The 12,188-nt window shown below is 39.7% G+C and overlaps 1 protein-coding gene across 1 annotated transcript in view; it reads left to right on the top strand.

Annotated features, from left to right (window-relative positions):
- MCC (MCC regulator of WNT signaling pathway) overlaps positions 1–12,188 on the top strand; it is a 265,718-nt gene that overhangs the window by 120,775 nt on the left and 132,755 nt on the right. The window contains exon 2 of the mRNA XM_036737648.1: positions 9,894–10,007. Coding sequence (XP_036593543.1) covers positions 9,894–10,007 — 114 coding nt within the window. The remainder of the gene's footprint in view (positions 1–9,893; positions 10,008–12,188) is intronic.

Raw genomic sequence — 12,188 nt, forward strand, 5'->3', positions numbered from 1 at the left:
CCCCTGCTGGGGCACGGACCACATGGAGCTCAGAAGGGGAGCATGGATCTTATAGCCCTGCCTGTTCTGTTGTTTCCCAGTCTTGTTCTGATGCCATACCAGAGGAAAAAAAGATTCTTTCCACTAACAAGGTGCCCTTCCCTTTGAGAAGTCCACACGTACAAAATTACTGTACTCAGGGCCCCCCTCCCCCTGCATTTTGTTTTCCCTCCCTCTCTATTTCAGACATTTTCCATTAAGCTTCTGAGACCCGTGGACAGGCGGTGCTTAGTGGTAGAGTGAGTGGTCTGTGACAAAGCCACGAGTGGTCAAGTAGCTGGGGTCCAGTTGGGCCCTTTGGCCCTTCTCCCCATGCCTGGGGCTGCCCCTTTAATACCCGCAGCCCTGCACATGCTGACATGCTCAGCCTTTCCCAGAGGGGCACACACCAGGTTCCCAAAACCTTGGGGCAGCTGAGGCCTGGGCTCTGTCCATCTGTCTCATGTCTAGTGTAAAGCTTCTGTGGAAGGACTGAGTGTCTCAGGTTGGATGTGGAAAGTTGATGGTGGGATGGAGCGGGGAGCTTCCATGGCCGCTAGTGTAAGTGGGGAGAGAGCCCTAGGTCTGAGCAGAAGAGGACGATGGGAATTGGCCAGGCTGGCTCCGTGGCTTTGACTTTGGAGCCGATGCTGGGAAGGCTGGCCCCAGGGTCTGAGGGTGTCCAGATGTGTGCTGCTTTCCCCCTTTTGTATGGAAGTGTATAATGAGATGTGTAAAAGAAAAACAGTCGTTGCAGCGACTTGGGTTCAGAGAGCTGTGTGGTGTTCATCCATGCAATCTTCCAAGACCCTTCCATTGTAAGACTGGGGCCCAGACCTGATTGCTGGTGGTGGCAGGATGCTGGGAATGTGGTTCTGAGGTGGGAAGAGGGCAAGGAAAAGTCATTCTGATTGCTGTTTGTTGCTTGTGCCTTATTTAAGTGAATGGATGCCTGGTTAGGCACAAATAGGGTCAGTACCTGAAGCTGGGGGGTGGGCAGGGGGGGTGGCTGCCGTGATAGCCCAGAGGAGAACCCGTGAATTATTCCCTGATCGACTCTTATAGAGCAGCCATAGTATTCTGTCAGAATATCTGCTTCCATTTTCAACGATAAAATCATTGATTAAAAAAAAAAAACCAAGTTATTTAGCCCCCCCCAGGTCTTCAAGGTGCTCATCGGCAAATACAGATTATTTACTGTGGTAGTATTGTGAGATTAATTAGTACAAAACATGCCCCCAAAAGTCTGTGACACATTCCCTGACAAATATGGAGAGAATTCACGGGAAGTGGGCTCAAACTTAGAACACATGGAAGTCCTTTTGGATAGCCTCTGTGGGGCTTTCATGACATTCCCCATAAGGCAGTGCGGCTTTCAGCTGACCTCCTTGTGGATACGTAAAGCTTCTTCTCCTTAGCATGTGTAGTTTGGCATTAGTTTCCAAAGCAGACACTTCCACAGTTGTTTCAGGGATGCTGGTGAAGATGCTGATGGGAAATCCAAATCATCCAACTGGTCAAAGGTCATAGTTCTCTTTGTGGAGAGAGGGAGCGGACAGAAAGTGATATAGGCTCTTTTTGTCCACTCCAACCAAGTAATTTACACTTAGTACTTTATTGTCTAGACTTCTAGACACTGGGAATCAAATTCCAAATTTGAAAGATTCATTTGGCCGAAATAAATGTTCATCATATTTCAGTTTTCAAATATGCACGTAATTTGTCATTTTAAAATTTCTATGCTCTATAATCCTAAAAAAGATGTGTGCAAATAAGCCGAGGGACTCTGCAGTTTTAACTTACAAACAATGTCATTCAGTACATTTTGTATCCTTGAACTGTAGCTCTTTGTGCTCATGTGTTTCCAGTTTTAACAAATAAAATTTCTCTGCCCCTTTGGTTTACATTAAACTGTTCCTATACACAAGAAAAATCTTTCTCATTATACACAAGGTGATTTGAGTCTTTATGGTATATTTCATTTTCTGTCTTAAATTTCTGATTGGAGAGCTGCTTTCCATATATCATATTTTTATAATTTTTGTTAAAATATCAGGCATCAAAATATTCATGCATAACAGTGGCAATGCCTTATAACCTTTAATAGTTTATTTAAATCTTTTCCTTTACAAAAAGTACTTTCTGTGCTCTCTTTGGCACTAAACTGTACCATATGGAAAGAACCTAAAGGGGACAGTACAATAGGTATTCTTTTCCCTGTTTAACAGATGAGCAAAGCAAACCCTAGAGGAATTGTGACTTTTCAAGCTTTTCAAAGCTAATAATAGTATTAGAGATGGAATATGAATCCAGGTCATATCTGCTTTAATTACAGTTTTCTTTATACTATATTATGTTGCCTCTAAGCATATTAGAAGCCTTATTCTGGTTGTTTCAATATGCTAGGAGGCCTACTTGGATTAGACATTCAGGTTGCCTAACCTGTTCTTTTCATTCTTGTTAGATGCCTGGTCTACATGTTTGTCCAACTCTCACGTCCATGATGATATTAATCACGCACAAATAACATAACTAAGCCATGGATTTTTCTACTTGGATAAGCTGCCATTTTTGAGTTGATGGCATTCTATCATTCTCAGTTACGTAGAATCACTTGAAGGATTTTGGTGTTAGAAAAATAATTTTATTATCAGTGAGCTGTTTAGGATCATTGGGAGCATGGCACAATTTCCAAGTCGTGATTCAGCTTGATCTGTTACTCCTGTTCAATTATGAATCAAGTTCATTAGCAATGTTTATGATTGTGTGTTTGTGTGCATAAACATACGCACATACATACATATATGTGCATACATCTAAGTATCAAGATATGATTTAAAAATAAAGAGTGGGTATGAATAATTATACATATGCACATGTGTATATATGTATATATATACGTATATAGATATATACATCTATCTTATTCATCCAACTCAGTTGCTTTTCTGACTATATGCATATCATAATCTGTGAAATGTCTTTTTCATGTGCTTAGGCAATTATACAAACACACACACATATATAAAGTCTTTTGAGTTTATGTCGTTGCAAAAATTGCATTGAGGTCATCTAATCTAGCCACCCATGTAAGATCATGTAAGATCACATGGAATGCTAGGCCAGGAGTAAGGAAGACTGTCTTCCTGAGTTCAAATCTAGTCTCAAACACTTACTAGTTATGTGACCCTGGGCAAATCATTTAACCCTATTTGCCTCAGTTTCCTCATCTGTAACATGAGCTGGAGAAGGAAATGGCAAACCAGTATCTTAGCCAAGAAAACCCCAAAAGAAGAGTTGGACATGACTGAAAAATGACTTAACAGCAGCAACCTGACCCTCACTCAAACATCCTGCCTAGTTGCTCATAATATTAGAACTTGGACAAAGCTCTCTTCAGATTCCAGAACTTTCCTGGCCTTTGGAGAGCATGATAGTTAATTTGAAAGAACCAGCATAAAGGAGGAGGAAGAGTGCCTTTCAGTCTGTCATATAGGAATCTAACAGTTGTCATACCCAGAAACAGATGAGAGAGTCTGTCTCTCCCCTTCCTTTCATAGGAGAAGGGAGGAATCTAAACCATCCAGGGATCACCAGAGCATTATGAAACCTAAATAAATTAAATGAATACGATAGGGTTGGCAGTTCAGTCTGGATTAACTAGCTTCTTCGTGAGCAAGGAAAGGGGATTTGGCTCAGTGTCTAGCAGTAGGATATATACAAGTTGTTTATTCATTTGTTCATTTTTTGTTTGTTTACTCTTGACACTTCCAGCTAATGATGAAGTAACTGCTCTCTCCTAGAATTTATTACAAAGGACGGGAAAGTCAGTTCATGTCTGACATGCACTCTAGATTTTCAGAAATCAAATTTGAGTGGATTCAGGAAGAGGATAGATTGCATCCTATGGACTAAAATTGTACAGTGGAAATTAGTGTCGGAAGGATAAGAAAACCTCAAGAATGAAATTCTGAAGACATAAAGGCAAACAATTTTAATGAGGAAAAACCAGAGACTGAAGAGCCCGATATGCATACACAAGGAACTTACCAATTAACTTACATTTTAAAGATGGAAGGAAGGGCAAGTGACAGGATAAGAAGAAAAGAAGGAAACATTTGTTAAGGGCCTGGTACTTTGCTAAGCACTTCATAGACAGCATCTCATTTGATCCTCACAAGGAGCTTGGGAGATAGGTGCTCTTATCATCATCCTCATTTTACAGCTGACTAAACTGAGGCAGATAGCGTTTAAGTAACTCGTCCAGTCACATAACTCGTAAATGTCTGAGTCCAGATTTGAGCTCAAGATTTCTGATTCCAGAACCAAGGCTTTAATCTGCTCAGTAAGTACTGTATGACTGGAAAAGGCCAAAGACCCAGGTTTGTTTGGTGTCTTTTTAAGAAAACAGAATTTAATTTGTCAGTATAGTTGGATCTCGTTGTTTTACAGAACATTTTAGAAATAGCTTGAATTTTTATCCCTGGAACTGACCAAAGCCTAGAAAAGACATTTTTCTCTATATGAGAGATAGCTCAAAAATCACATTGTTTCCAGAATTATATGCATATTTGGTTCATTACAGGTTATATGAGGCTGTATTGCCAGTTGAAAAGCGAAAAACTCAAACAATTGTCTGTTTTCATTACAATAACAACTAACTGGATTTTTAAAATGTTGAATTGGCTGATTGCTTACCTGTACATAGAGCCTGAAATAAGACATAAAAACAGGGTACTATTGAGGGAGGCAGCTTAGACAAGGGAACTATTGCTTGCTTTTACCTCCAGAGACTTAAGTTTCAAGTTCTGATCTATATCTATGACTACCCCTGCCCTGCCAGGTTTAATGGAAGTAATTTTGAGATCCTATCCTGACCTCCATATATTCTCATCTTTCAGAGTTTTAGATACTGTGGACTCTTTAAAGTAAAAGAAACATATAAAAAAGATCTGGCAGAGCAAGGCTCTAGCTGTTTTTGATCATTCTCTTAGCTTTGGGGGAGGAATGTACACTCAAAAGATTCCCAAGTGGTGAAAAAGGCAGAAAAAATGAAGAGTTTCAATGTAACTCTGTGTTTCTGATGCCTGTCCTTCTGTCACACCTGAGGGAAACCCAACTACAAGAACTAAATTAGGTCTACAAGACATCCAAAAAAAAAATGAAATCATTGACTGCATTGAGAGGCGTAGTTCCAGGACTAGGTTAGCAATAGCTTCATTGTACTGGTCAGATTGCATTTGGAGCAGTGTGTTGAGTTACGGATCCATGTTTTAAGAAGAACATCGATAACCTCAGGTATGGCCAGAGTAAAGTTAGAATGTAGAAATGTCTGTAGATTATGCCATATGAGTATTGGAAATATCCATAAATAAAATTTTTACATAGGAGTGACTGAAGGAAAGACGTAATGTGATTCTCAAGAAGTGGGCCACACGGGCTGAAATGCACCAGGGGCCCAGATACAGAAACAAAGCAAGCTTTTGTAAGGTTGATCATTCCTGGTCCATCCCGTGAAAGCTGGGATTGGTCCCAGCTCTTCTGGGTTATACTCTCCCCTATATATCTATTACGTATTGCTACTTGACATGATCTCCCTCTCGGTCATGGGACGCATGTACAGATAACGAGGCTCTAATTTTATGCAGGGTGTGTCAGGTGCATGAAGCCATTAAGCATGCGTGCTACAAGTCTAGCTTACACTTTGCCCTACTTTTGATTACAGACCCAGTTGAAACTGTTTTTTTTTCCTTTTCTGAGAATTATTTCTTCTTTTCTCAGCACTCCCGTATAATCATGTGCCTCCCAAATGTTTCTTTCTGTGGAGGCCAAACTTTATCCCTTTCTAACATGAGGATCAGTTGAAAAAACTGGGAATGTTTACTCTGGAGAAGAAAAGGTTTTGGAAGGTCATAATGGATTGCCTTTGTTCTGCTTGGTTTCAGAAAGCACCATAAGGAGCAATGGGGGAAAAGTTACAAAGAGATAGTTGTAAGCTGAAGGTCAGTAAAACTTTCTGACAGTTAAAGCAAACCAAAAATGAAAGGAGTTGCCTTGGGAGGCCAAACGTTCTTCTCTCCCTTGAAGACCCTCAAACAAGTGCTTGATGGCCAATTCACAAGCATTTTTTAGTGGAGATTCTTGTTACAGATTTCAACTAGATTGTCCCTTTAAACTCAGCTTCTATGAAGATGTTTATAGAAACATCTTATAAAAAACCTTATAAAACACCCCTCCAGGATTTAAGTCCGCCATCATCTGAAAATGGGCTGCAAACCTCCAACCCCATTCCTTGTTGCTCCAACTCCAACCCTTGTCTTTGTTGGTAATGATGCCTATCTGTACATTGCCTTATGTATTCCTCGGCTTTGATTTTCCAAAGCTATTCCTATGAATAGAATGAGACATTTCTCAAATTTGCCAAGTTGTAAATTCAGCGATAGGGAGCATGTCTTATACTTGTTAGTATTCCCCACAGTACCTTGAGTATTGCAGATCCTGTAAGTAAGGAGGATTTTATCATCCTTTTTAGAGTTTAGTTTCTCAGGATCCATGGCCCTGGCAATGTCTAGTTTCCAGGTGTTAGATATAACTCCCAGAATAGGCCCAAGGATCCTAGGTAGACAGACAGCCCTACTGCAGCTGCGCAGTGAGATATGGGATGACACAATGTGATAGTTACTGCGCTTGCGTTGAATGATGATATTACTAAAGTTAACCTGTGAGCTTAATGTTGGCAAGATGCCTTCTTTGTCTGTTGCCCTACAAAGCAAGTGGCCTCAAATGGGCCCTGTTGAGGCTTGAGGGGATTTAGGGGAATGCACAAGCAGAAATGCTGTACCTGTCTCGATTGGCCCCATTGAGGTGTAGGGGTAGTTCCACCCCCCTCCATCCCCCCACCTTCACGCAGGCCCCTGAGAGAAGGGTGGGTTGTTAGGGAATGCTGTAGGAATTGGTGCTCCCATTATCAGCAACTTCCTTTGAGAAGACTAGACTAGAATAAAGTAAGATTATTAACTCCTCTGAAGCTGCCTATCTGACCAGATCAAGAGTGAACCTGTTAGAGACTGGAGTCCAAAAACTGCAGTGCCTCCTGTGTGTTATTTGTCAAACAGGTCCTTATTCTGTTTTGATAATGTAACATTAAGTAGTTTACTTTTGTTTCTCCTATACTCTCTATCAGAACTGCTTGTGAAAGTGGACATGAGGAAGCAGGTAGAAAAACAGAGGCCCTGGATAATCTCTACTTGTCATAATAACACAGTTGTATAGCACTTTAGTCTTTTCTTACAATAATTCTGTGAAGTAGGTAGTATAGTATAGTATAGCATCACCATAATATCTGCCATACATAGGCTTTTGGCCACCAGGAAGCTGTATCAGTGGCCTGAACCTTCATTGCCTGAACCAATTTAGTCTCAAGAATGTTTTCTATACATTTTGAGAAAAAGCTAGCCTAGCCTATTGGCGATGTGTGGGATACAAGATTGTGAAAGCTTCTCTATGAATAAATCAGGCAAGGTAATACTCAAATAGTACAAATTTAGTTAGGATGTAGACCTCACTAGGCCTAAGTTTCGTTTTCCTGTAAATCATATGATTTCGGGGAAATCAGGTGGTCTCCCCCTCTCCCCCTCCCCTAGCCTACTCGCATGCCGTCATCTTAACATTGAGATTTCCCTATAAAGGTAATTCTGTAGTTTCTGTGCTGGTATTGGGTAAACTTATTCTGCGATAGATTGTGAGGCCACCTGTCCCAGCAAATAGGGACAGGGGTCCAGCCTCTAGGGGTGGAATTTCTTAGAATTGTTTGTACAAGGTTATATATCCCCTTGCTTGCCTTCTCCCCCTTGCCTCTCTGCACTACCATCTCCGCCCTGGTAGTGGGAGATGCCCAATTCTCGCAAGACTTGATCAAATAAAGCTTCTGTTTTGTTTCTACCTTTGAAAAACCGAGACACCTCTGTTTTTTTATTTTGAGCCTGTGGTTTGTCCCACACAGCTACATGGTGGTTTACATGGTCTTACTTCAACAGTAGGACCTAATCTTCGTTTTTTAAATCCTAAATTAAAATAATTAAGGGAGCTGGGATCAGAAGGTTGTCTATACAGCCTTCGCTTCGATTCACTTCTTTTAAATCTGTCTTTTGTCAGGAATGTTCACAAAGGTATTATTGAGTGAAACACAAGCCCAGGCACACATAGTTGGAAGTTGTTCACGCGCCTTTGTTTCTTAAAGAAAAATTACTTTTTTATCATTGTATCCTTCTTCCTAGGAAATATTACATCTTCTCCTGAGATTCAAATAAGACAGGGTACTCTTAGTATCTGATACTAAAGGAATATATTTTGACTGAGTTTGTGTCTGAAAAGGGAAATCCTGCCATCTCCTACTCCACCCTGGATACTGAAGAGTTAATTTTCTGAGAGATTATTCACATACCAAAAAAGAAAAAAGTTTTCTCAGAAACTCAGTCACCTCCTTTGTCAAGCAGCCATCGCACTGTTTGAAGGAGGTAAATACTGCCTTTCCTTCTTTAAAACTGAGTCTCTTGTGCTTTTGGATCAGCTGTTGATTTGTTGTTTTATGGTACAATGCAATTAATTGAGTTGGATCCACTCTAATATTTGAATGTATCAGTAATAATGTTTTTAGGGCTTAATCTCACTCCTAGTATCTTGCTTTTTCTCTTTTCCCCACTCGAATCCTCTTAAGATTTATCAGTTGAGTAACTTTAAGAGAATCAGGTTGACATGGAGCATTTTTCTTCAATATGAAGAGAAAATCTCTTGAGAAAATCTCTTTAGTGTTTCTTAAACTATGTCCATCCTTGAAGACCCGCTTCATTTGCTTAATCAGAATTTTTCTGACACTTTCCGTAGTCATAGTACAGAATTTTAATTGGCAGAAATCTTCTTTACTCTTCACCTCTACCCACCTACCTACACATGAGCTAGTGGAATTGATAGTGATTTAAAAAAAAATTGTATCTGGTTTGGCTCATGAAAAGAAAAATGAAGAGAGGTGGTAAAAGATTTTTTTTTCATGAAATCATTGGAGGCTTACAATGTCCTAAAAGGTACCTGTTTCAGTCTATTGAAAAACTTCTAGAAAAAGCAATTCCAAGATATTTTCTGTGTATGAAATTTGATTTTCAAAAAATTAAAATGAGTGAGTTGTGATTCTGAATACTCCTAAGCAATAAGGTTCCATCACTGTCCAAATTATTTTGGAAAGGCAGAAATTTCTCATCTACTAAGTCTGAATAGTATAGTAGTATTTTTAGTCACACTATATGATGATTTTAGGATATCAGATATTCCCTCAAGCTTTCGATGGAAGCCTAGGTCCTAAAAATGAAAGTTGGGCAAGGGAAGTTGTTAGATGGATTTTCAAATCTCAAAGGAAGTAGGAGGAAACCTGCCAAATAAAGAAGGAAAGAAGGCTCTTGGTTCTTCACAGAGAATTTCTAGAACCAACTTTTCTTCTTTTTAAATTAGTCCCTTGAAAATATCTGACTTTCCTGGCAGCTTGATAACATGACAGAATCACAAGTTATGTATTATGCATTTATTTGCTTTTCTAAAGTTCAAGGTTAATTCTGTATTGCCATTCTTAACGACCTATGAGCGTCAAAAGGCTGGAGAATCTAGGTTTCTCGTTTGTCTATATTTTCTTATTTCTTACTTCAGTTTGGGCCATCAATGTATGTAGGTAACCTCTCCTACATGTTGGACTTTAGTCTTTTCTGCACACACTAATTTTTTTTTTAACTGTTGCAAAAAATAATATAAGAATTCAGGGGTGGGGCATACTGTGGTTTAACCTTGTATTTTTTTGTTTTTTGTTTTTTTTTTGGTTCCTGTCTCTATAGCTCCATTTAGCAGCCCTGGCATCTCTGAAAGGAGACATAGTGGAGCTTAATAATCGTCTACAGCAAACAGAAAGAGAAAGAGATCTCTTGGAAAAGAAATTGGCAAAGGCACAGGTGGGTGATGTAGAATGTTTCTGAAAAGTGTTTATATTTTAGAATCAGAGTTTTAAAACTAGAATGTATCTTAATTAGCATTCATAGAGCACCTGAAGGTTTGCCAGTTCAATTAAATGACTTTATTGAGGACCTATGTGGAAGGCGCTCTGCTAGGCACTAGCATATATAAGACAAAAACAAAGCCATCAGTGCCTTCAAGGAACATATGTTCTACTGGTGGAAACAACACACAAACAAGTAAAGACAAAGTAGTACAATGTAATTTCAAGAGAGAGAGAGCCCTAACAACCAAGAGAACGAGTACAAATTTCCTGCAGGCGTGTAGCACTTGATCTATGCTCTGAAAACTCCAGTAAGGTGGGAGTGTTTTGCATAGTTGGTGGGTCCCCCATGCAAAGAAAGAGGAGGGCAGTGCATTGTTTTTTTATGGGGAGCAACGAGTTTAGTGATTTTATTCCTAAGAGAGCTGATACTCAGGAGGAGTATGAATTACCTGAAAGGGTAGGTGGCAGCTAAACTGAGAATTCTATATTTTGTCCGAGAGGCAGTAAGAGCAATTATTTGTTGTATTTGCAAAGTACCTTATGTACATTACCTCATTCAGGCCTCACAATACTGTGAGAAGTAGGTACTATAGAAATGATTGTCCCTGTTTCACAAATGAGGAAACTAAGATTCAGAGAGATTAAATGGCTTGCCCATTGTCACATAGGTTAGTAAGCATCAAAAGTTAGATTTGAAATCTAGGTATCTTCTGGCTCCAAGCCAAGAACTCTTTCTAGTGGAAGCCAAACTCCAACATTTTACAAACAAAGAAAACAATGTACGGAGGGACAAAGAACTTCCAGGGTTATACTATGTTTATGACATCTGGGACTGAGATCTTTTGACTTCCCATCTGGTATTCTGTTTAACAAAAAAAAAAATTATGATAAACGTAATAGCCACTATTAAAAAAACAAATAATTAAATATTTTAATACTTCAGCATATCCATGATATCATCTCTATGAAAATCACAACTCTTTCTTACTTTTTTGCTCTATAAAGTTATTACATATCATGTGTACCAGTACATACTTAGGCTATGTGTCTGTTATCCATAGGTCTCACTACTTGATGTACTTATGTATTTTTCCATTCATACATTTCTGGGATAAACGGTCATACATTGCTTATATCACCTCTTCAATGTAGGTTATTGTATTCGACAGTTTTCTTGTGTCCAACATTCACCTCGTCTTTGCTCTTTGGATAAAGGACAGCTTTTATTTTCTCAAAGATTGTACTGTTTTTCGAGATTTATAGCCAGTCAGTATCATTGGGAGAACATTTGTGTTAAGATTTTTTATGTAGGATGTAATAGAGGGGGTCTGACTCCAAGTTTGCTTATCTATGGCAGAGAAAAGATATTTAGCAAGGATACTGGAACACTTAACTTTATTAGATTCAACCTCTCTCCTGAGCTCTCCATTTGGAAATGGAACTGGTCAGCGTTGGGGGAGAGGGGTGGTGACTCACTGTGGTCTCCTACACTGATGGCCGTGACTTCAAATAGGTGGACCTTTTATGCCCTTTGGCCAGGAAGCCTTGTCAATGTGGCCAAAGTCTGCCTGGGAATTGTGTCTAGGAATGAGCAGCTTGAGTCTTAGCACCCTTGACCCATCTCCTTTCAAGGAAAAACAAAACAAAACTCTAGCTTACCCATGTGTCTGAGACAGGGACAATCCCAGTCCTAGCAAAGCCCTCTGATCTTCGAAAGCATTGTTCTTTCCCAAGTGCCCTACAGGCCAAGGTATATTGTTTTGAGATGCATTGTTCATCGGCATTGCCTGTGCCAGAGATACATCTTCATCTCTATCAGTACTCAGTAGACAGAGCATCCAACTGAAAATCACAGGATGGAAAAGGGTCATTTTATTTTTATAGTTTGGCTTTCCCTGTGTCAACTGGACTGAATCTTTTGGCCTGAGGAGGCCGGAGCTAAACAGAAAAGCAGGCAAGAAAGACTTTGCAGAGACCAAAACAGGGGAGTCCTGTCTTCCCCGTTATTTTGGCTCTGTGCCTCTTCCCCTCCCCAAATATTATTTCAACAGGAAATGCAAGATTAGCAAGTAACAGAAAGAGCTAAGGTTACACTAAATTTGGCCTTAGCTTGTTGGCTCTTCAGAGCCAGTTT

Source organism: Trichosurus vulpecula, chromosome 9 (genome assembly GCF_011100635.1).
Source record: "Trichosurus vulpecula isolate mTriVul1 chromosome 9, mTriVul1.pri, whole genome shotgun sequence".
In the NCBI taxonomy this organism is placed as follows: Eukaryota; Metazoa; Chordata; class Mammalia; order Diprotodontia; family Phalangeridae; genus Trichosurus; species Trichosurus vulpecula.